This window comes from Coptis chinensis, chromosome 1 (assembly GCF_015680905.1).
Source record: "Coptis chinensis isolate HL-2020 chromosome 1, ASM1568090v1, whole genome shotgun sequence".
NCBI classification, from domain to species: domain Eukaryota; kingdom Viridiplantae; phylum Streptophyta; class Magnoliopsida; order Ranunculales; family Ranunculaceae; genus Coptis; species Coptis chinensis.
This window is the reverse complement of record NC_141456.1, coordinates 22,556,046-22,580,737: the sequence shown is the minus strand read 5'-3', so window position 1 is coordinate 22,580,737 and position 24,692 is coordinate 22,556,046. Positions and strand designations below refer to the sequence as shown.

At 37.0% G+C, this 24,692-nt stretch overlaps 3 protein-coding genes and 1 long non-coding RNA gene across 5 annotated transcripts; 2 read left to right on the top strand and 2 right to left on the bottom strand.

Moving 5' to 3' along the window:
* Positions 1–5,296: 5,296 nt before the first annotated feature.
* On the bottom strand, positions 5,297–5,812 carry LOC147522940 (uncharacterized). The gene is made up of 2 exons (XR_015195752.1): positions 5,551–5,812; positions 5,297–5,460 (listed from the first exon to the last, which is right to left on the bottom strand). It is a non-coding gene; the product is annotated as an uncharacterized LOC147522940 (long non-coding RNA).
* A 596-nt stretch (positions 5,813–6,408) lies between these two features.
* LOC147522939 (inactive LRR receptor-like serine/threonine-protein kinase BIR2) lies at positions 6,409–8,813 on the top strand. The gene is made up of 2 exons (XM_086596150.1): positions 6,409–8,062; positions 8,152–8,813. Exons 1-2 carry the CDS (start codon positions 6,685–6,687, stop codon positions 8,493–8,495), a joined length of 1,722 nt encoding a protein of 573 aa, XP_086452276.1. The 5' UTR covers positions 6,409–6,684; the 3' UTR covers positions 8,496–8,813.
* Positions 8,814–10,313: 1,500 nt separating this feature from the next.
* LOC147522938 (inactive LRR receptor-like serine/threonine-protein kinase BIR2) lies at positions 10,314–12,351 on the top strand. Its single transcript, XM_086596159.1, has 2 exons — positions 10,314–11,777; positions 11,870–12,351. The coding sequence occupies exons 1-2, from the start codon at positions 10,448–10,450 to the stop codon at positions 12,208–12,210; spliced, it is 1,671 nt and encodes a 556-aa protein (XP_086452285.1). The 5' UTR covers positions 10,314–10,447; the 3' UTR covers positions 12,211–12,351.
* A 6,077-nt stretch (positions 12,352–18,428) lies between these two features.
* Positions 18,429–24,575, bottom strand: LOC147522937 (serine/threonine-protein kinase AtPK1/AtPK6-like). 2 transcript variants are annotated; one of them, XM_086596130.1, is made up of 6 exons: positions 23,586–24,575; positions 20,469–20,551; positions 20,241–20,361; positions 19,808–19,981; positions 19,062–19,169; positions 18,429–18,969 (listed from the first exon to the last, which is right to left on the bottom strand). In XM_086596130.1, the coding sequence occupies exons 1-6, from the start codon at positions 23,706–23,708 to the stop codon at positions 18,682–18,684; spliced, it is 897 nt and encodes a 298-aa protein (XP_086452256.1). In that variant the 5' UTR covers positions 23,709–24,575; the 3' UTR covers positions 18,429–18,681. The 2 variants fall into 2 exon arrangements, with proteins under 2 accessions (XP_086452256.1, XP_086452265.1); XM_086596139.1 differs by having other exon boundaries at positions 23,628–24,454.
* Between the last annotated feature and the right edge of the window lie 117 nt (positions 24,576–24,692).

The following is a 24,692-nucleotide window of genomic DNA, read 5'->3' as shown; positions in this document are numbered from 1 at the left end:
TACATAATCATCACCACTTATTTCATATTTTAAATATCATGAAGGTTAGCACAAGTTGTTACAATCAAATATTCCTTAGATCATCACTGACCATATAAGACATTTCAGTAGCAAATAATTCATACAGATGCTTCAACTACTTAGTTCTCATACATATATATAAGCCATTTCTAATTCATAGACACTTCAAATGTTTATTCTCATATCTATAAGCCACTTCAAAAGCAAATAAGTGATGCAGACACCACCGACCATATAAACTCATTTATATCAAAAGAAATCTCAATGTCAGTAACTTAACACAATATGCCATTTTCTTTTCTTTTTTGTCTTTGATCAACATAACAATTTTTCGCTTCAAATTTCCATTAAATAAATTCAGGTAATCACTAATATAATTCATATGATAACTAATCAATTAAATTTTAAAATAATAAGGTTTAGACTACTCACCTGAAATTGAATTTGCAAAAGAATGTCAATGCTTTCTTTTCTCCAATCCCTTTTCTTCTTCTTCCCTTTCTTTTTATTTCTTTCAATCAAAAATTTTTTTTTAATGGAGGTTAGGGTTTTGTTTTTGAATAATAAAATTTTTATAGAGGAAATTCGCAGGTATTCTTTATTCAAGGTTTTAAGTTTGTTTAAGTTAACCTATGGGCCTCAAATGGGTCTAAAAACACCCAAGGTCCGTACCTATATGAATGGGTACATTTTAACAATGTTTTCAAGCCTAAAAATGATTCTAAAATACCTACAAAAGTTCTAACAAACAAATTCAAGTAAAAACAATTTTGAAAAATCAACAACAGCTAAACAAATTCTAGAACAAGCTAGACTTTATAATATAATAGTTATTTTCAATTCAAATAATGTAAATTGTGTTGTTTAAAAATTGGGATTGTTATAGTAAGGTTAAACTATGCTCGTTTTTGCGTTGTCGTCAATACTGACTTTAAATTCCCCACGTCGATTACGGTCAATATGGGGAATGGAAATAATGCTGATATTAGCTTAGACTATGATTGAATTCCATTAGTTTGCGAGCACTGTAATACATTTGGTCATACTGATGCAAAATGCTCGAGGAACAAGGATGTACAACCCACTAAACAAGCCCCACTAATCAAGACAAAAAATAAACCACAACAGAGATGGACACCTAAGAAGAACATGCAGCAAGGTCAATCTAGCTGTGTGAGAAATGCCGAAGGTATCCCACTACAAGATGGTGAGGAAGAAAATCATGTCATAGTGGTTGATGACCAGCAAGCCGTAGAAATACAAGCTGAAAAGGGCACTGAAGAGACTGAAAATGTGGTACTTATAGAACAAGACGCTCTTGGGTTGACGGTTCATAGTGATGAACCTCTTCTCCAAGGGGATGCGAACCTTGATATTGGTGCTCATGGTGTTCCCCATATTGAAGACCAAGATGGTACTATTCAACCATCTCTTGTTGAGGAACCCAGCAACTTGATAACTTCCACTATTGATCCTCCTTGCTCAAGATTGGAGGCTACCAGGGAAGAGGAGCAAAGGGAATTCACTCCGGTATTGAGCAAAAAGAATGCAAAGGCTAAGAGAGCTAGTGGGTGGAAACAGTCTCATATTTCTCCACCAATTACTAGAGGCAAGTCTTGTAGCAGTAACAACACGACAACAATTTATTCTACAACTCCAGTCGAGAAAATGACTACGGTAACTAAAGAACCCTCTCCGAATGCAGTTAGGGGGCACTTACCTGGTGAAATTAGTCCTACTCTAGCTATGATGAAGCAAGCATCCAAGGGAAAATACAAAGGTAAAAACCTTGATGGATACATTAAGGAGATTTGGGATGACACTCTTGGTTTAACATATGCTTGTTGTGAATGTGGGACTTTTTCTATGATTTTCAGAATGCACAGAAACATCTAAGGAAAGATCATCCAGTCTTAAAGGACAAACTTCTATTTGGTGGTAGATATATAGATGTTTGTGTTGTTATTCTTATGTGCACCCTAGTAGGTTATGTTCATGAGTGTTTCAGGATTGTATGGTTTATAGCCTTAATCTTTGGGATTTGTAGTTCTCTTAGGGAGGAGATGTACCCATTTAAAGATCATACTCTTTGGGGATCTTGTAAGTTTTATGTCTTTGGTTCTCTATACAGGTGGGGGTCTGTCTTAACCCCATAATCTTTTTAAAAAAAAATGTTATATGTCGTCTGTTACTAATTTGTGACAGGAAAACCAGCTAATTAAGATTAAAAATACACTACATAAACTCACCTAGGAAACACTCATTAGCTAATATAAGTGAAAATACCTATTAGTGAATAATAAATAAATCAAACAATTAGAAAGAGAACCAATTCGTAATATTAAATGAAAGTAAAACTAATACCATAGTCAGTGGCGGAGCCAGAAATTTATTCCAGAGTGAGCCGATGAGCACTAAAAGATTTCAACTCAACTCAATTTGTGTGTACACAACTACATAAACTTAGTTTGTTTTATTTTAGTTCAACACTGTTCATCAATATATATAAATAGTTTACGTAAACAAGCACTTCTTAATTTATTTAGTCAATATTTGAAAATAAAAAAATTATGTTAACATATTTAGGTATTGGAGATTTCCTAATTTGTAAGTAGTGTTGAATTTGGTTATGAGTCATAACTCATTGCAACTAGTTAATCAAGTTTAGCATTAGTAAATTGGACAAAATGAGATCCTTAGTATTTATTTATTAATAAGTCATGTATCTTGTTTTTTTTCGCCAATTATGATAAGTCAGTCAAAAATTCTACATGGTTTCCAACAAAATTAAATTTAAAGAAGCATGGAATCATATGATATGATCAGCTTACTGTTTCTAACTTGAGTACTCTTCTAACTTTTCATTTTAACGGTAGGATGAATCCATCAGCTCAACAAATGAAATATTACCTTTACCAAATAACCCTTTATAGTTCACTTTTTTACAACTAGCTATAGCCCTTTATTCAAGGGCACAAAGAAAATTCAAAGCATAATAGACGCACTAAGTACCAACTCAAAGTATCAAAGTACTGTTTTTAACCAAATTTCAGGGTGAGCCAGGGCGTACCCTGGACCCCACTTGGCTCCGCCACTGACCATAGTATAAGTTTTCAATAAAAGTTGAAGTAATAATGCATGCACAATATTATGAGTGGAAATATTATGAATATTGATTGTGTTCAGTTGGTTTTCTTCAAACGTTCCAATTTTTTCTAATTTGTGCTTTTAAATTTTAATACTTCTATCATTTTAATATGTTCGTGTTAAAGTCTATTCAAGTCTTAAACATTGTTGTTGCTCCTTTATTAGTTTCGCAGGCGCATGCAATGCTGCCAATTTTCTAGTAAGAAGATCGATGAAATATATTCGTTCCGCTCCACATAAATATATGTGCCCAATAAATGCCCAATCCACTATTTTTCCGCTATCACTGTCATTTAAATATCACGTACTCTACCCAAGCGCGTGAAACATGTGCCAGGGACGACACTTCTTTGCAGCAAGGCCCAAAATTTCGATATCGGTTAATATATCGGTGTACTTAAAAACCGAGATATATCGGATATCTCGGTTTTTTTGGTGACCAGTCCAAAGTTTCTAAAATATCGGATATCTCACCGATATATCTTGGATATCTCGCCGATATATCTCGGATATATCGGATATTTCGGAAATTTCAATATTAAATTATTAACAATTGGTCAAAAAGTCAACTGATATATATCGATTATCTCGGAAATATCGATTATATCGGCGATATAAACTTTCATATCGGAAATTCCGATATATCTCGAAAAAAAAGGGGTTTAATATTCGGTGGATATATGTCGGAAATATCGATATCGGTGTACCAATTTACCGAGATATATCGGCGAGATATCGGATATCTCGGCGATATTTTGGGCCATGCTTTGCAGTAGTTATCCTACCTAGTGGTGTCAAATGGGCTAGGTCGGGCCGGGCTGGCCCTCAAACAATAAAGCTCTCATGTTTTGAGGGCTGGGCTACCTCTATCCTCATTTACTTCGAGGGCCGGGTCGGGTCCGGCCAATACTTAAATCTCGAAGCCTTTATCCGCCCATCAACCCTCTCGAGAGGACTTGAAGGGTCGGGCTTGAGGGCCAAACGTGAGGGCCGGATACTATGTTATACATTTGATTTACAAAATAAATTTAGAAATATTAGTTAAAAATGATAAAATCGAATACACTTCACAATTAAACCTTCAAACTACTAAAAAAACTTGTTAAAGTTGTATTAGTCAATTAAGATAAGTTAAATTCATTTCATAAAATATTATAATAAAATTATAAGGTTGGCAAACTTAATAGATAAACGTTCTTTTAAGTGATTTTTAGCATATTAATGTTAAAATGAAATATATTGTAAATTTTTTTATTAAAATATATGTAATAAATGTTAAGGGCCTAATGAGGGCCGGGCTTAAGGAGGGTTTAAGTTTCAAAGTCTAGGCCTTTATCCTCCCCTCAAAGGTTTGAGGGTCGGGTCGGCCCAGCCCACAAATGTGTGAGGGCCTCATTTTGAGGGATTTTTCGGCCCATGGGCCGGGGCGGGGTAAGGGTTTGAGGGCCATTTTGACACCCCTAAATTCCTACCCAATCAATTTCCAATTCTTTGATCGTGAGTAGGGCTGTCAATGGGTTTCGATAATTCAATAACCGGCCCAAATCAAATCGATAAAAAATGGTTTGGGTTTTGATATTTTGGTTTCTGTTTCGATTCGGTAATTTGATTCAATTTTGAGTTCCGATAAGATATGATATTGGTTTGGTTTCAAGTTTTCCCTCCATCGAACTCATATGAATTCAAACCGATAAAATAAAATTTTAGTAATATTTATGATTAATTTTGTATATGTTTTATCAATTGTGTGGCTGAAATTAATCGATTTAATTGATTTTATAGTTTTCAGTTCGGGTCTGTTTGGTTTCGGTTTACAACATATCTTATCAGTTCGATTCGATTTTCGATTTAGAATGAAACATAATATTATTGGCTCGGTTCGATTTCGGGTACCCAATTATCTTATCGGTTCGGATTTTTCATAATCCAACATCCTCAAACCAAAATCTTTCCCCACTTATAATATACCTAAGCAGTTAAAATCGGATTTAATCGGCGATTAATCGGTGAGTAATCGTATATCGGGATGGGAGCGAGATGTTTTCGATCGATTTATCAGTTTGTTCTCACTTAGCGATATATTCGGTCATATCGACCGATAACACCGCTTTATCGGGGCAAAAGAGAATAAAACAATGCCGATATTATCGGAACCCAACTAGAATTAGAAAAAAAAAAAAAACATAACCCACAAAGTGCTTAACACTTCCAATTCCAGGGCTTTTGTCTTCCGATTCCATACATTTGCAAAACATTAAAGAACAAGCAGATTGGAATACCCATGTCAAATCCCTGCAAATATTCAAACGAAGAAGAAAGGGATAAGTAAAAAAAGAAGATTTTGTATGAAAGAAGAAGTGGGTTTACTGGCGGAGGTATCACATTTTACTCATGGAAGGGATAAGTTCAAAAGCAAGTTATCAAGCTCTCGCTCACAACTACAAACTGATTTGAGACCACTGGATACTATCAACTGATTTTTTCAGCAGAGAATTGGATGGTTTTTGTGTGGACCGGTTGTTTGAATCGGTTATTAAAACCATGGTTTGATACTTTGATGTGAATATGTCACTATTTTATTTTTATTTTTTTCTTCTGATAATATGTGAATATGTCAGTATGAATTGACTTGTTTTTTTTTTGTTTTTTTTTTTTTTTTTTTTGACTTTTACTTTGAATGAATATGAATTAACTATATAACTTGTGTTTTTCTAAAAAAATTCTTAATTATTGGATTTAATGTTGTTGTTATTCTATATTTCGAAGGTATAATTGTATAAAATAATATAAAACCGATATCACCGATTAAATCGTCGATTAATCACCGATTAACCGATTAATCATATATCGCTCCTAGACCGATTACATCTGAAAACCGATTTTAACTGCTTAGTAATATACAAGTATTCACAACCCATGCTATACAAGTATTCACAACCCACCGTAATTCAAATAATATATATAGTAGGGAGGTGATTTTAATATCTAGCAAAACCGGAGAGGTTCTTCGAATATCTTTATTAATTAAAATTTTAACAGGAGTGTGATTTTAATATCTACCAAAATCGGGGAGGTTCTTCAAATATCGAGCAATTGGGAGATTTAATTTACACTATTCGTGGGAGATTTCTCAATCTATTACTTTTTACAGTATTTTGGAAAATCTAGGCAGAAGCATATATCATATATTCATTGACGAAAATGATGAGCTATATAATCCGGCTGTATTATGTATTTCATGTGCATTTTATCATCCTAACTTTATTATTTGCATGGTTCGTTCATCATTTCAGCTTGCTGCAATTCGGTATATATTAAAAAAAGATGGAGAATATTGCCGCTTGTTCTTCTCATTCAAGTATTTCCAAGTCTTTTCCAAGTCAATATATATAGTACTTCTTCTTGCTCCTTGTCCACATTAATTGTACGTAGAACAACATTGGAATCACTACCATAAAAACAGTCACTCTCAAGTCCAATCTATCTTCAACTTTCAGCTTGAATCTCACCTTCTCCATGAAAACAACCAGCCTTTATCTTCTCTTCTTCACCATATCTTCTCTCTTCTTCTTCACTGTAGTTGTTTCTATAGAAGATGACATAAGATGTCTTAGAGGAGTAAAAGATTCACTTAAAGATCCTCTAAGTGTACTACTTAGTTCATGGAACTTTGGTAATACAACAGCGGGTTTTTTATGTAAGTTTGTTGGTGTTTCTTGTTGGAATGACCAAGAGTATCGTTTGATTGCTCTTGAACTTCGTTCTTTTGAACTTGGAGGTGAGGTTCCTGCTTCTTTACAGTTTTGTCAAAGTTTACAAACACTTGATCTTTCTGATAACGCGTTATCTGGTTCGATTCCTAGTCAACTTTGTGAGTGGTTACCTTTTCTTGTTAGAATAGACTTGTCAAAGAATCAATTTACTGGTTCTATTCCAGTTGAACTTGTTAATTGTAAGTTTTTGAATAGTTTATCTCTTGGTGGTAATCGGCTTTCGGGTTCCATTCCTTATCAGTTAGCGCGTTTAGATCGTTTAAAGATGTTATCGGTTGCTAATAACGATTTATCTGGTCAGATTCCTTCATTTTTGTCGAATTTTGATTCGGCGGGTTTTGAAGGAAATAAAGGACTATGTGGTCGTCCACTTAAATCTAAGTGTGGGGGTGGGAAGAAGAAAAATTTTGTGATATTTGTTGCTGCGGGTACTGTTATTTTTGGAATCTTCTTTTTTGGGACGATTATTATTGGAATCTGCTATGTTCGTAGAAGGAAACTGAAAGTAAAAAAAGAGGTAAAAGAAACAAAAAATGGAAATATGTTTGCAATATGGAGATATGATGGGAAGATCGCCTACGAAGATGTTCTTCGAGCAACAAAGGGATTTCACTTCAAATATCGCATTGGGGTTGGAGGTCACGGGAGCGTTTACGTAGCAAATCTTCCCTGTGGAAAAACAGTAGCCGTGAAGAAACTTCGCCGATCTTCAGAGCAAATTTATGAGAAAAGTTTTAGAAATGAGATCAAAGTTCTAACTAGTATACGACATCGAAGTATAGTGAAGCTCTATGGTTACTGTTCCAATAAACATAAAATGTTTTTGGTCTATGAGTATATGGAAAGAGGAAGTTTGTTTAGTGTTTTGAACAATGAAACAGAAGCAGTGGAATTGGATTGGAATATAAGGGTGAATGTTGTGAAAGATGTTGCACACGCCATATGTTACTTGCATCATGATTGTACCCCTCCCATAATCCATCGAGACTTATCAAGCAACAATATCTTATTAAACTCAGAACTAAAGGCTTGTGTCTCAGATTTCGGTACAGCTAGATTAATAAACCTTGATTCATCCAATCAAAGTCTTCTAGTAGGCACCTATGGATATATTGCTCCTGGTAAGTCAATTCAAAGCACCCTTTTGTTTTAATGTTCTTTGGTTCTGGCAAGAATTTTCTGAACTGGTGGCTTCGTTCTTGTTTTACAGAGCTAGCTTTTACGTTGCTAGTGACTGAGAAATGTGATGTTTATAGCTTTGGTATGCTAGCCCTAGAGACAATAATGGGAAGACATCCAGGAGATTCCATTGCTTCATTACCGAGGTCTGATGCTCAAATGATTATGTTAAAGGATGTATTAGATCCACGTCTTCCATCTCCAACGGACAAAAATATTACAAGGGATTTGGCTTTTATAGTGGGAGTGGCACTTTTATGTGTGCGTTCCAATCCTCAACACCGTCCAACCATACAGCAGGTCACTCAAGTCCTTTGCCGCGCTCAACCTCTCCTTCAGCCCTTGGATGAGATTGTGGTTCATGATGGGCAATAGAAACAAGACCCGAAATAGTTCTGAAACAAATAGTCGGCGGTTCTTGAACAACCTAGTCTAAGGAGTTGAGAATTATAGAAGTTGAGAGAACCCACAAATGAGCATCAGGATGGATAATATGTGTGCTGAAGATCCAATATTGCATACTTGATAGCTTGTCCAAAAAAAGTATTTTATATTCTTACCTCTTCTCTTGCTGTAATAAGATTAAACTGTTAAGTAGTACTAAAGGTTCTGCATGGTGCACACAGTTGATTGTGCATCCAGATGTAGAACAAGTAATTCCAATTTACAGATTCAAGTTTGTTGCATCGCTAAGATTTTTTGTTAACATTTTATATAGGTAGAATGTAAAATGCAATGCAAATCCATAATCTAGAAGCTCAAACTGAAGACCTATGCGTAAAAGCCCCTCCTCCGAAGTCCCAACCAAGGTCTTGCCACTAGCTGGTGTTATTAAGATTGTAATTGGCATGGAAAGGCATTGGCCTATATTACAATCTAGTGGAGGATTGTTGGTGAGATTGTATTATAGTTTGAGAAGCTATATATTGGTTAGACTAGACTGTTGCCTCTTTGCGGATATGTCATGATTTAGACGAGTGATCATGACCAAGTGGTCGTACTTGGATGCATTGGATCTTGTCCAAATGTACATTTTAGAGCACCTGATCACATCCATGTATGAGCAGAGCAATTGCAGTTATATAACTGAATCTCAAACAGTTATATACAATGAACCGTTGTGCTCTTTCAAATGAATGTGAGGAACAGACACATGTAATATATTGAAGAGGTGTGTTCTTTGAAGTTGGAAGAGGTGCGTCTGTTCATACAGCATTGAAACTCTATAAAGAGAACCTCTGTAACAAGGAAACAAATATGTTATCATTATCTCTCTCTCCCTCTCCCTCTCCCTCCAATGTTTAGTCTTGAATACAAGTTTCATTACAGTGCTTAGAGAATTCTTTGGTATTGCTAACCGCAGAATTCTATGGTTTGTTGTATCTTGGAGGTAATTTGCCAATGCTTAGAGAATTCTTTGGTATTGCTAACCGCAGAATTCTATGGTTTGTTGTATCTTGGAGGTAATTTGCCAAGACCCGATAGCAAACTCTTGTAGTGGGGGCAAATAACACCGTAAGGATATTATTATCTGCCATCGTCAAATTTATGATCATTTCCCCTGTTCCTATATACTTCTCTGTTACTATTGTATTAACAGCTGGACCAGTGCAAGTCTGGTGAAATTTATCAGAGTTTGGATCACAAGCACGCTATAGTTGGTTGAAAATCATATTAGGGAACATGGTTAGTTAAAACACATAAAGATGAGCATAGCATGATCATACGCTAAAAATTACAGATCACACTCAAATTTTAAGTACGTTGTTCGTGACCCTTATCAATTTTTTTTTTTTTTTTTTTTTGGAAAAGATTATGTGGTTAGGCAGACCCTCACCTGTATATACCAAAGCAGAAAAGCTTACAACTTTACAAGCTCTCCAAAGACTATGATCTTTAAAGGGAGCATCACAACAAAGTAATGTTACATTGCTACACTCCTCCCTAAGAGTGATCATTAGAGGGAGGCTCACATGCAAAAACATATTACCCCATCGTCGAGATAGACTACCAAACATCCACTCCTCAAGAGCTCCAAACCCCAAACCTAAACAACAGCTAAGATTCCTAATAATAAACCAAACTGCGACGACAGATGAACTTTCTGATCCTCAAAGTCAATTAGAGGTCCCAATAGCCCACTCCTTCTATTTCCAGTCTTCAAATTTTTACAAGTCAATGGGCTGGCCTTCTTTCCCCTTTCTTCCCAACTTACGTTCTCCACCTTCAAACACGCAGAACAACAGAAAACAAAGTCTTAAAAACTTACATGGTCTTACTTCTAACTCTATCTTTAACTTCCCACTAGAGTATATTTCACCTTCTCCATGAAACCAAACAATCTGTTTCTTCTCTTCTGCACAATAACTTTTCTCTTCTCAGTCATTTACTCTGTAGAAGAAGACGATATAAGGTGTCTTCAAGGTTTGAAAAACTCGCTCAAAGACCCTCAAAGCAAGCTCACTTCATGGAGCTTCATCAACACTACAGTAGGAGTATACAATACAGTAGGTTTCCTCTGCAGATTCGTCGGTGTTATGTGTTGGAATGAAAGAGAGAATCGCGTGATTGATCTTGAACTTCCATCTATGGAACTTGGAGGTGAGATTCCTGATTCTTTACAGTTTTGTCAGAATTTACAAACTCTTAATCTCTCAGATAACGCGCTTTCTGGTTCAGTTCCTTCTCAAATATGTGACTGGATACCTTACCTTGTTAACCTAGATCTTTCTAAGAATAGTCTTTCCGGTCCAATTCCTCTAGAGCTTGCTAACTGCAAGTATTTGAAAATACTTTCTCTTAGCGACAATCGCCTTTCAGGTCCACTTCCGTATCAGCTATCCCGTTTCATACAAGATGATGCATCGAAAACCTTTGGTAATAACAAAGGTTTATGTGCAGACTTTGGTGGTCTTACACCATGCCATGAAACTAAAGACAAGCATCAAGTCATCATTTTCATTAAAATCCCAATTCTTAGCGTAATCGGTCTTGCATTACTAATAGTTGGAATTTGCTACATTCATCGAGTGAAACTGAAAATTATGGTGGAAGAAGCAAAACATGGAAATCTACGTTCAGCATTGTTGTATGATGGGAAGATTGCCTATAAAGATATCTTAGGAGCAACAGAGGGTTTTGACGCCAAATATCTCATTGGTGTTGGAGGTGATGGGAGTGTTTACAGAGCAGATCTTCCCTACAAAGTCACAGTGGCAGTGAAGAAACTTCACCGAGTAGAATTTCCTGAACAATCAAGCAAGAAAAGTTTTGAAAATGAAATTGAGATTTTAACAACTGTAAGACATCGAAACATTGTGAAACTTTATGGGTTTTGTTCATACGAACGCAACATGTTTTTGGTTTACGAGTATATGGAAAGGGGAAGTTTGTTTTGTGTTCTGAACAATGAAATGGATACAGTAGAACTGAATTGGAATAAGAGGGTGAATGTTGTTAAAGATATTGCTCATGCTTTATGTTACTTGCATCATTTATGCACTCCACCGATCATACATCGAGACGTATCAAGTAATAACATTCTAATGAATAAAGAACTGAAGGCATCTGTCTCAGATTTTGGTATTGCTAGACTACTAAGGTTTGATTCTTCCAATGAAACTGTCCTTGCAGGCACTTATGGATACATTGCTCCTGGTAAGTCAATAAATTCAGAACCTGTTTTCAGTTCCATGATTTTTGGTTCGGCTTCGGAGTGCTTAAGTAACCTGGTTTGATTTGTTTTGCAGAGCTAGCTTATACAGTGGTTGCGACTGAAAAATGTGACGTTTATAGCTTTGGCGTGGTAGCTCTAGAGATAATAATGGGAAGACATCCAGGAGACTTCATTGCTTCACTATCAACGCCTGCTGCTCAAAATACTATGCTAAAAGATTTATTTGATCCGCGTCTTCCATCTCCCATGGCTCAACATATTACAGCGGATTTGGCTTTCATAGTGGAGTTGGCACTTGCATGTGTGAAATCCGACCCTGAACACCGTCCAACCATGCAATATGTCTCTCAAGTCCTTCACGCTTACATCGAACCTCTCCCCGGCCATGGCCATTGGATGAAAGTTTGGTCTTAACTGATTGCACACAGATAATGGGATGAATAGATATCTTATTCTGAAATCCAAGTATCAGCATAGTAGTCTGTGTTGTTGTACTCAAGTTTGTTCAAGATGGAATAAAATCCTATATACACAGCTTATGGTGTTGCTCCCTCACTTCACAAGATTCCGACATTGCTGAAATACATTTTGATGTATAAATAAATTCACCGCCATAGAGTATAGACAGAAACCATTGAAATATAGGTCTTCTACCCAATTTTTTTTTGAAGACTTCCTCCACCTTTCTTTTTTACCCAAAATCTTCTCTACGCTAGAAAGCAGTTCCCAACTTCCCATGGCCAACTTTCCATCAAGGTACTTCCAAGTTCCAACACTAAGTCTGAGCATCAAGAAAGCAGTTCCCAACTTCCCATGGCCAACTTTCCATCAAGGTACTTCCAAGTGTTGGAATCTGAGCATCAATGAAAGCAGTTTCAAAAATACTTTTGTATGTTGTTTAGTCAAAACATTGGTTGAATGAATCACCACTAGCAAGTGAGGTATATGAGGTGATCCTCTAGCATAAGGGCGTGCCCTTAGGGTACAAAGGCTTTTGTGTTAGGAGGAAGGACTCACCCAAAGCCAATTATATTGTTGTTCTAAAAGGTAGTCTATTCTAGTGCAAAATCAGATTGCTACTAATCCGCGCCTTGGTTATTACCTGTTATTCTGTCCTTGTCTTCTATTATTTTCTTTTATCTGCATACAACAATCTTAAGGAAAGATCAAGATGTCTACACCTGTTGACACCACACCGATCAAAGAAACCAATTCTGGAGTCATGGAAGTAACTTCGTCTATGAGAGATGCTGCACCTCTACTGAATGCTCGCAACTTACCCAATGTGTCAAAGATTGAATCCTTCAGCGGTTCACACTTCAAGCGATGGAGAGAAAGAGTGTTCACAGCCCTAGATGTACTCAACTATGCAAAGTATCTCATTGATACAGCACCCATGGAGGGTTCTAATGATTTCGAAAGAAATCAAGCTGCTTGGCTCAATGGGAATAATGTATGTCGTCATGCTATTTTGAGTACCTTGTCCAATGAAATTTTTGATATTTATTGTTCAAATAAGAATGCACATGATATATGGGAGAGTTTGAACAATAAATACATAATAGAGGATGCTAGTACTCAGAAATATGTTATTGGGACTTTTCTAAAGTTTCATATGAGAGAGGATAGAGATGTAACGTCTCAAATCCATGATTTTCATGTGCTGATTAATGATTTGAAAACTGAGGGTATTAATTTACCCGAAACCTTTGTTGTTGGATGTTTGATTGAGAAACTCCCCAGGAGTCTTGGAAACACTATAAAAAATAGTATGAAGCATAAAGCGTAAGCGGGATGACTCTTGAGGATGTGATCATTCACATTCACATAGAGGAAAAGAACAAGACTTCGGGGATGAGGTGTTGTCTAAGGAATTCCATTCTAAAGCCAATATCATTGAAGGTAATCCCAACAAATCTAACAAAACCTCTAAGAGAAGGAAATCTAACAAAAATAAGAATTTCAAGGTCAAAGGCACTTCTTTTAAAAGGAGTGGTAGTCTTGGCAATGGAAATTGTTATGTTTGTGGTAAAACTGGACATAGGGCTTTTCGGTCGGACACAAAAAAACAACACGATGATCCTCCCAATGCTAATCTAGTTGAGGGAGATGATATTGTTCTTTCTTTGTTGTGTCACAAGTGTTCATAGCCACCGGGAAGAGGAACTGGGTACTAGATTTTGGTGCCACCACGCGTGGTGGTGATGTTGAAAGCCTTCTCGGACTACATACTAGTGAAAGATGAAAAGGTCTATATGGGTGACTCTAGGGTGCGTTTCTGTTGAGAGAAACAGGCAAGGTTCTTCGAAGTTAACCGGGGAAAAACCCTTTCACTTAGTAATGTTCTTCATGTTCCCGAGATTAAGTGAGGAATCTGATTTATATGTCCCTCTTGGGAAAAGTCGGCGTCAAGGTGACTTTTGAGAGTGACAAGTTTGTTCGACAAAGAATGAGGGTTTTGTTGGTAAAGGTTATTGTAATAACAATGGTCTTTTCATGTTGAATGTACTTGACAACATTATTATTAATAAGAATGAATCATTTTACGCTTTACTTGCTCTTTTTTAATATATGGCATGGTAGACTAGGACATGTGAATGTTCAATTATATGAAAAGGATGAAAGCATGTGGTTTATTGTCTAATATTTCTGATTTTTCTAATGATAAATGTGAGATATGTCTTTGAGACTAAAGCCCACGAAGAAACCACAATAGAACTGTGTCTAGAGATAAACCTGGATTACTAACTCTTATTCATGGTTTGGGTGAATTCGAAGTACCATGTCTAGAGGGGGGAAGTTTTATTATATTATATTCATAGATGACTTCTCTAGGTACACCATGGTATATTTACTTAGACACAAGCATGAGGCAGGTGAGATGTTTCTCAAGTACAAAGCTGAAGTTGAAAACCAGCTTAACTGTAAGATTAAGAGACTTCGGTCTGATAGGGGTGGAGAATATGAGTCTAACCCCTTCTAGGACTTTTGTGACAAGAGTGGCATTATTCATGAGACTACTCCACCATACTCTCCTGAGTCTAATGGAGTAGCCGAACGGAAAAACAGAACACTAAAAGAGATGATGAATGCTATGCTTGTAAGTTCGGAGGTTCCACTGAACTTGTGGGGAAGCAATCCTATCGCTTGCCATATCTGAGAATAGGATACCCAACAAGAAAACAGGGAATAAAACACCATATGAGTTATGGAAAGGTCATGTACCTAACCCGACATACTTTAAAAATGTGGGGGTGTCTTGCTAAGGTTCTTGTGAACGAACCTAAAAAAGAGAAATTGGGACCTAGAACCTGTTGATTGTATGTTCATTGGTTATGCTCATAATAGTCTTTGCATATAGATTTTTAGTAGTAAAATCGATAATAACCTTGTCGATGCTAACACTATTATTATAGAGTAAAAATGTTGATTTCTTTGAGAATTTGTTTCCTTTGAAAATTGGCATTGAGAGGTTGGTTGCTCGAGTGAACAACAATCAATAGATCCTGAAATTTCTGAACAAGAAATTCGAAAGAGTAAAAAGAGAAAGGAAAATCCACCAATTTTGGTGATGACTTTTACATATTTCTTCTTGATGATGATCCTGTGACGTATAATGAGGCAATCAGTTCTCGAGATGCACCTTTCTGGAAGGATGCTATACACTCAGAGCTAGATTCGATTATAGCTAATCACACATGGGAGATAGTTGATCTACCTCACGGCTTAAACCCTATCGTTACAAGTGGATCTTCAAAAAGAAATTGAAACTAGATGGTTCCATTGAGAAATACAAGGCTAGACTTGTAGTCAAGGGATTCTCGGAAAAAGGCATTGACTATTTTTTGATACTTATGCTCCTGTAACTAGGATTTCTTCTATAAGAGTTCTAATGGCTCTAGCTGCTATTCATAATTTATTTATTCATCAAATGGATGTAAAACTGCATTTTTGAATGGTGATCTTGATGAAGAAATATATATGATGCGACTGGCACGATAGTACCGGGGAATGAGCATAAGGTATGCAAGTTAGTTAAGTCTTTATATGGGGTTGAAACAAGCCAAAACAATGGCATGAAAAGTTTGTGTGTCATGATGTCTAATGGATATCACATAAATGATGCCGATAAATGTATTTACTTTAAATCTTTTAATGTGAATACATATGTGATTATCTGTCTATATGTGGATGACATGTTAATCATGAGTCCTAGCCTTGATGTTGTGAGAAACACCAAGATGTTTTATCCTCCCAATTTGAAATGAAGGATTTGGGAGAAGCTTATGTGATTCTTGGAATCAAAATCATCGAAAGCGATGATGGCTATATGCTTTCACAAGAGCATTATGTTGAGAAGTTTTTGAAGAAGTTTAACTTTTATGATAGTAAAGCATGGTATCGACACCTTATGAGGCAAATAGTGAACTTCAGGAAAAAAAAATGCTCAACATGGTGTACTTCCGTCTAGATATGCCCAAATTATTGGTAGTCTCATGTACTTGATGAATTGCACTAGACGACATTGCTTATGCAGTTAACAGTGCTAAGCAGAGATACACTCATTGTCCTAGCCGGGGAACATTGGAGTGCCTTAGAGACTAGCCAAGTACTTGGGAGAGGAACAATGAATTACGGCATAAGGTTTAGACAAACTCCCACCGTGATGGAGGGTTATTGTGATGCAACTGGATATCGATTCTCATGATATCAAGTCCACTAGTGGTTATATTTTCACCCTAGGTGGAGGTGCGATCGCTTGGAAATCTTCTAAGAGACCTTGATAGCTCGTTCAACCATGGAGTCCGAGCTTATTGCTTTAGATAAAGCAAGTGCCGAAATTTTGAGTGGCTTAGAAACCTCTTGGCGATCTTCCTATTGGTACAAAACCTCCTCCCGGTATTCTACCTATGCATTGGTATTTGTCGGGGCCGCATGATAGCAAAGGCAAAAGCAAATTGTATAATGGGAAAGGCATATTAAATGCGAGACTACCGCCTATAATAAAAATTTCTTTGGAATCTAGAGTTGTGGCTCTAGATTATGTGAGGTCAGAGTTAAATTTGGCCGATCCTCTGACAAAACCACTTAACAAGAGACAAGTGGTTGATACGTCGAGGGGATGGGACTTTTGCCTTAGATAGGGCTTATTGACGACGGCAACCCCACCTATGTGATTAGAGATCCCATGAAGTAGGTTCAAAGGGAAAAACAAGTCACCTCGTCGCTCTGGTATGCTATTGTCTTTCTTTGAGACGTCCCACCCTATGACTAGATAGCATTATTGTATACTTTGTATAACTTGAATAGCAATGAGAAAAAGGATGAGTTATTTTACTCTTAATGGAATCCATAGTCCATTATTTTTATGAGATAGTGTATTTTAAACTGCTATGTACACTTGATGGATATCCACCTACGTGAATGTAGAACTGGGTCGGTTCTTATGAGTATTCGTGCAAATACTCTAGAGCATTCACATAACACAGCGTATGAGGGCAAAAAAGCAACACCGCGAAACAGGCATATAATGAAAGAGCAATGTGGGTGCATGTCCTCTATTTTACTTCTGAGGAATGTTAGTTCAAAGATTTTTAATCCACGACTTTCACGTATTATAAGACATGTTACCCTATATGGTTCAAGCCACGAAAAAGCACCGATATCTTATGCATTGTTTTTCGATTCTCTCGGCATTTTGTTAACCCATTTCTTTTGTAATATCCTATTCCAAAATAGTGGGGACTATTAGTATTTTTGAAATAGTGGGGATTGTTGGAATCTCTAATGAGTATTCAAAAATACTTGTGTTGTTTAGTCCCACATTGGTGAATCACCACTAGCAAGTGAGGTATATGAGGTGATCCTCTAGCATAAGGCGTGCCCTTAGGGTACAAAGGCTTTTGTGTTAGGAGGGAGGACTCACCCAAAGCCACACACGCGCGCGCCCGCCCCGCACCGAGCCGAGTCGCGTCGGGCTTGGGCTGTTTGTCTAGTGGGTAGTGAATTGGTTTTGTGAAACCGACTTGGAGAGGTGTCCGTCCTTCTCCCTCTATGATAACCGATCACACCTCTATATAAACACTGTTGTGCTCATAGAGAGAGATCAATCATAGAACACAAAGAGTGAGAGACGCATAGAGAGAGAGAACTCGTGTATACCAGAAGTCGTGATGCTGCTGCCTCTAGATTGAGAGAGTCAGAAGTCGTGCTGCTGTCATAGTCTTCTTTCCATAAAGGTGCTGTTGGCTGAAAAATACATCTATAGTTTTGGTGTGGTAACTATATATAGGGCCAATAATGGGAAGACACCCACCAGTCTTCATTGACTCAATATCAATGCCTGGTGTATATTAAAAGTATTTGTTAGACCACGAATTCCATCTCAGTTGATAGAATTGAAATACAACGGAGGATTTGGCATTGGCTGAGTTGACACTTTTATGCAATCCAACCCCCTCCCAGAACCTGAAGTAGTCATCAACTCATCATACTATTCCATTGTCTGTTGATCAAAGTCTCTATTGGTTTTAAAAAAATACACAAAAGCCCAAATTCCTGCACACACACACACACTCAAACAACTCTTTGTTACGTCAAGCAACAAGTACGAGCCACATTAAAAACCATGATTCCCAAGAAAAAAAAAATAACTTGCAAGTTCAAGGACAAAAGTTCCAGCATCACTACAAGATTACAGGCATATTTCCATGAGGCCACTTCATAATGAATGAATAAATAAGATTGTAACAAATGATCTTTTACCAAGAATCTTATCGTGCAAATTTGATTAAATTTTAAGAATGTATTTGTTGTCAGTCATGTTTGTTTCTCATTTCTGTGATGAAAAGCACCTTGCAGAAGAACACCCAGCTGATCGAAGCTTCATGGCTCGGCTGAAAGCCAAGGGTTAGGCGCCACATATGTATATCCCTGGAAATGTTCACCAGAAGTTGGTGTTGGAGCTGGAGAGTCATCTAGAGGCATTGTCGTCCAGCACTTGTCAAAATTTGCTGTGCAGTCTTTACCATTCACATCTGGCTTGAACTTGGGTTGTAGCTCTCTTGCCTCCAACTTCTTCCAGTTGATTGGCTTAAACCACTTATGACACTTTATTTCATCTCCTCCACCTAGTCCGCTGCCCAATCTTCTTGAAGGCTCCTTCTGCAGTAACTAATGACCAAAAAATGAATGTAATTAGAACAGCCTTGGTCATACATTAAGAAGGATCGACAAGAAAAACAAATTGAAGCATCTGAACTTACTCCTTTAAGCAAGGAGTGCGCCTCACTGCTCAAAAATGGTGGGAGCTTGACTTTTTCTTTTATGATTCTCTGCTGCAATTTCTGCCTGTTTTCGTGTGTAAAGGGTGGCTGGCAGAACAAAAAAACAACTTTAATAAATGTAATAACAGTGACTTACTTGGAAATCAGACAGAGGTCGTCAGATATAAATTAACAACCATGTGACTACACTACTTTATAGTTCTTTCCTAGGACCCAATTGAAAAATTGAATCAATTAGATGGTATAACAATCTCAAGTATCATTTGACCTCTTGATAAAGAACCAAAAAAAATACATCATTCACCAAAGAGAAAATGGAAGTACTTAAGTTGACATCTCCCTTAATTCTTGTCCATAGAAGTCTAAGACAGTAAGCCTTTTGCAAATAACCATGCCAGTCTCCTGACAGAAACCTGACGATCCCTACCAAGTACCAACATTTATGGTCGTAGGCATTGAGTTTCTGATGTACAAAAGTTTTGGACTTACAAGTCTTTGCACATTGGCCAGTAAATACCAACCAACGCTACCCAAGGTCAGGACAGCTCCCCACAGGTTCATGACTTCAATCTCTACGGAATCACCAATAGTCAGGACCTTCACACTCAACCCTTTATTTCTAGAAAACACTATCATTTTTAATGACTTTATCATCAGGCCACATAGCTTCCAAGCTCCAACATATCAAAGTATACCAACTGTAAACTATAGAAAGGTACAGTTACCTGTCCGGTTAGCATTTCATACAAGAGTATCCCAACACTCCACCAATCTGCATCTTTGTTGTGCCCCTTGGACAACAAGATTTCTGGAGCCATGTATTCGGTTGTCCCACACATTGAATTGGATCTGCTTGATTCATCAATTTCTTTTGCCAGCCCAAAATCAGTTAGCATAACCTGTGTAACATGTGGGAAGATGAGATATAATCCAATGACATATTTTTTTTTTTTTTTTTTTTTTTTGGTAAGCCTGTTTTAAATGAGATCAGTAACTCTTTGATGCTGGCGGGATTCGAGCCCTAGACCTCTGGTATCATCACCCAAAGGTTTTACCGACTTTGCTAGTCGGCACCTGCCAATGACATATAATTACAAAACAGATATTCCATAACCACAATGTATTTAGCCACAGCATCTAGAGTGAGAATGGCCTTACATGCCCGTCTGTATCCATAAGAATATTTTCAGGTTTAAGATCACGATGCACAATCCCGTTCTGGTGAAGATGTGAAACAGCAGAAACTATCTCAGCAGTATAAACTCTGGCTTGATCCTCACTAACCAAGACATACCCAAGAACAAAATAAAAAAGTGCACAGTACAGCGTGGCTAGTTGTTCAAATATAATAAGACATTTATGAAATTTACGTTAATAATAAAGTACCTGAAGAGTCCTTGTCGATACAGATGATAGAAGAGATGTCCTCCATTAATGAAATCAAGGATCAGATACAGCTTACTCTGTGTCTGTTCTATCGCAGGATTCGCAGCAAAACGGAGAGTCAGAATATACTAGATAAAAACAGTTTAAACGAAGCAGGAAGGAAACAGAAATACATAGAGACGAGAACGAGAGAAAAGGTATTTCAAACAAGAATGTACGAAAAAGGACAGGTTACTGCAGCCTAATTCTGCAAAACTATAGTAGAGTTGCTTATGTTCAATTACATTATTTTATTAACCCCTAAATTAACTCATTATACAACTTCAAGCTGTCCAACAAAATCAAAGACCGCCCATGCCCATGCATAATCCACGTTATTTCTGCACTTTCTCCTCATCCGACCACTGAACCATCATTACCCTGTGTCTTATATGGATGGTGGATCCTTGGTTATAGATTAGATTTTGTTTAAAGTGGCCGAAACACCATAACAAACTTGCAGGAAATTTGTAGTTGGGGAACTGTTGCACAATCGCCAAGCAATTACGTTTTCTCAAAGTTAACTAGTGCCATGGCTTTTGACAAACTCCTTGCTCCAACATCTTTATGGAATACCAATTAATTTATATTTGACTACTGATGAGATTCATCTAATCAAGTTCAATTTATCTAGTGGCCTGCTGGTAAAGACTTGGGAGGTTGGCCCAAGGTCCTAGTCCCACCTTTACCAGGAAAAAGGGGATAACGGAATCAAGTTCCAACTATCAAAAATAATAATTAACCGTCTTCAAAGGTAGCTCTAACTTGATATCACAAAAACATGTTAAAATGTATTGCAATTTCAATTCTACTAGTACTTATTTCAAGAGAAGCTAAACAGTGCAATAAACAACAGATGGACATGAACACAAGGATCTCTTTCATTTGTATTCCTTTTGTAATTCAATGATTATTATTGAGATCAAACAAAAATTACATTCGGCTATCACTTAATCTCAAGAAACCGTAATTATAGCATTATGCGCAAACATGTCTCTCCTTAACACTTAACAAATCGAATTCACTTTTATGTGTATTGCTATTTGAAATATGGAGAGTCTCCAAGTGCGACAAGGTGTAACTTAGGGGCAATCTAACTCCTGATCTTGTATACCAACTATTTACCAATTGTAGTAAAAAATAGTTGGTGAGACATTCTTATCTCCTTCTTCCCTCCAAAAACTTCCATATTTGGTATCTGTTTCAAATCCAAAGAGAGGAAGAAGAAGCTAATACTGTCTAATTTATTGTTGTGCTCTCGTTTTTTCTTAGTTCTTTTCCCCAAAATGGCCAAACCTCAACCTTCGAACACAAACCAAAACTCAAATGCTCCCTCATGGAGCTCGCTTTTCAAAGGAGCGGTTACAAACATGGCAACCACAGCTCTAAAGAGTTTCACGCCTGTGTTACAGGATGTTGTTGCTGAAGTACCAATTCATATTGTTGAACAAGGCAAACTCCAATGGGAGAACTACTTGGTAGGTTGTTTCCTATGGTCAAAGAATTTCTAACTAAAATGTGGAAGTTAAAGGCTGATTTTGAGATCACTACAGATAAAGAACTGTTCTATATATCTTTCTCTAAAGATGAATGAAGATAGGAAGGAGGTTCTTGAAGCAGGGCCAGTATTTATTACTGGAAGAATATTTGTATTGAAGACATGGACAGTGGAGATCAAATCACAGAGAAACAAAGTTGTGACTGCTCCAATATGGGTTAAATTGAGTGATGTCCCAAAAGAACTATGGACACTTGATGGTATTTCTTTTGTTGCTAGTTTGGTAGGAAACCCCATGTTTATGGACGATGCAACAGCAAAAAGGAAGAGACTTTCTTTTGCACGAATGGTATGGTAATTCCTTACAGTCATAAGTATAATCCTACTGTTAAACTTAAAGTGGACGGGAAGAGAGGTAATTGTTAGTGTTGAATATCCATGGAAGCCTTCTGCTTGTGAAAAATGTAAAAAAATTGAGCATTCTCCAACTAAATGCACAAATAAAGTCGCCCAGACTTGGGTCAGAAGCACTGCAGAAACTGGAGAAACTAGTGGAGCATCAAATGATATAGCTGCTGCTACAAGGTCTGAAGGTAATGGAGTGGTAGAGTTAGTGGCCACAACCTTAACGAAGATTGTGCCATTCTCAGAACAGGTGAATACTTCAAATGGGCAAATATCTCTAATTAGAAGGGTGAAAACTACTTCTCCTATGTAAACACTGGACCATGTCCAGTTGTGAACACTAGAGTTAATCAAGGGGCATCTGTTCCACTGATCAGAAATGCACAAAACAAAGATAAGTTTCTAGTACCTTTGATTACTACTCAAGCGGTTGTAGTATCAGAAACTAAACCTAATGTAGTGGTCCATGACGGACAGTGTCATGTGTTGCAGGATTTGAATCATCATGAAGAAGATGGCATACCGGATGAGGAGGAAGAACATCTTAAAGATGATCAAAATCAATGGACTACTGTAAAGCAAAAGGATACAACAACGTTGTTCAGGAGAAATAGAACCTCCGCTTGCTATGATGAAGAAGATAAAGTCAGTCATCAAAAAGAAAAAGATGGGATATCTTGAGGACTACACCAAAGTGTTTTGGGCTTTTGGGATGATACGCTGGGACCCACTTATGTGTGTTGTGCTTGCGTAGGTTTTGATTGTAGGCATGTCGCTATGAGAAAGCTCAAACTCATCTTAGGAAGGATTATCCTAAGATAGTGAAGGAAATCATGACTAGGAAGTAGGATTTCTATCTCTACTTTCTTAGGTTCAATTGTGGCATGTCTAGAGTGTTACCTCATGTATCTTGTGTCATTGTGTGCCTCTTTTTAATGGTCCAACTCTTAGGGAGGCTTGTAAGGTTTAACCTTTTGCAATAAATAGGTGGGGGTCTACCTTAACCCCAGTAACCATTTCCAAGAAGAATAAAAAAAAGTCGGACACAAGTCGTCATATATCTTCAGTATAACTATATACAAATTAACTAAATTTCTTCCAAAGAATAAAACTAAAGTGACCATTAAAGAAACTAGTAACCACTCTATCTATTTCACTTGAATCAAACTATATACCTGGAAAGAGTATTGAAGCTGAACAATGAAAGGGTGAACAACCTTAGTAAGAATATCTCTCTCAGCTTTCATATAATCAACATGATTCTTCTTTATAATAGTGTCCTTCCTCATTACTTTCATCGCGAAAATCCCATCATCCCCACCATCAATATTCTCCTTTTTTCTCACTTGAAACACTTTCCCAAATGCACCTTTCCCAACAACTCTCAATATCTCAAAATCCCAGGACACATTTTCATCCTCTCTTTGGCCTTCTCGGCCTCGACACCAACCTCTTCTTCTTCTTCTCCATCTGAGGTCTGAAAGTGAAGAGAAGTTAAAGGAGCTAAACGAGGAGAAGGACCAATAAGAGAATGAGATCTTGTATGAATGATTTCGGGGTCAAGAAACAAAGTTGAGGAAGAAGAAGAAGAAGAGGGTTGTGTAGTAGTTAAAGGGCCAAAAACTTCAGAAAAGTCGAATTCTTCATTAGATAATGATTGTGATGTTGGTATACTTAGTTTGTTTAGCTTTCCAGCTAGAATGGAATGAAGGGCTTTCTTTTGAACGTTAGAAACCATGTTTTTGATTGATTTGAGGTTTGTCCAATGATTGCAAAGCAGAGCCAGCCAATAAAAAAATAATCTTTTTTGGCTGGCAGAGAAGCAGAATGATTACATGGCTCAAAACACTGGATTCAAATACAAGAGAAAGTGATTCAATGGGAGGAGAATATCATTCACACAAGATTAACAACGAGAGAGAGAGAGATGCACGTGACAGAATTGGCTGTCAGGCTTTGAGTCAATTGTTTGAAGGGGTGGGCAAGTACTATTTTGAGTCTCACGAACCACACCAATCATGGATTGCTTATTGGATTTTGGTGCAGTTACTTTTGTGTAGTTGGGCAGACTTTATTTTTGGTTTTTGTGTTAAAATTCATTTTGGTTTGGAGTTGGTTAACAGATTTACAAATTACACCAAGAGTGTGTACTGGCGTATATCATACATAGAACCATAAAATACTCTGTTTTATATATTTTTCTATATAATACAAATAATAAAGTCAACGTTTCAAACCTAAAAATTAATACTTGAATTTTATGATCCAGGCTTATAATTGCT

Bases quoted from the DNA above. Each gene is read 5' to 3' on its own strand.
- LOC147522937 (XM_086596130.1), bottom strand. From the start codon at position 23,708: ATGAAAGTAATGAGGAAGGACACTATTATAAAGAAGAATCATGTTGAT. The intron at 19,170-19,807 runs GTAACTGTACCT...TTGTTCTGCCAG, and splicing joins ATGAAATGCTAACCGGACAG to CCACCCTTTACACACGAAAA. The intron at 18,970-19,061 runs GTAAGTTCAGAT...TTTGGTCATTAG, and splicing joins CGCACTCCTTGCTTAAAGGA to TTACTGCAGAAGGAGCCTTC.
- LOC147522939 (XM_086596150.1), top strand. From the start codon at position 6,685: ATGAAAACAACCAGCCTTTATCTTCTCTTCTTCACCATATCTTCTCTC. The intron at 8,063-8,151 runs GTAAGTCAATTC...CTTGTTTTACAG, and splicing joins CTATGGATATATTGCTCCTG to AGCTAGCTTTTACGTTGCTA.
- LOC147522938 (XM_086596159.1), top strand. From the start codon at position 10,448: ATGAAACCAAACAATCTGTTTCTTCTCTTCTGCACAATAACTTTTCTC. The intron at 11,778-11,869 runs GTAAGTCAATAA...TTTGTTTTGCAG, and splicing joins TTATGGATACATTGCTCCTG to AGCTAGCTTATACAGTGGTT.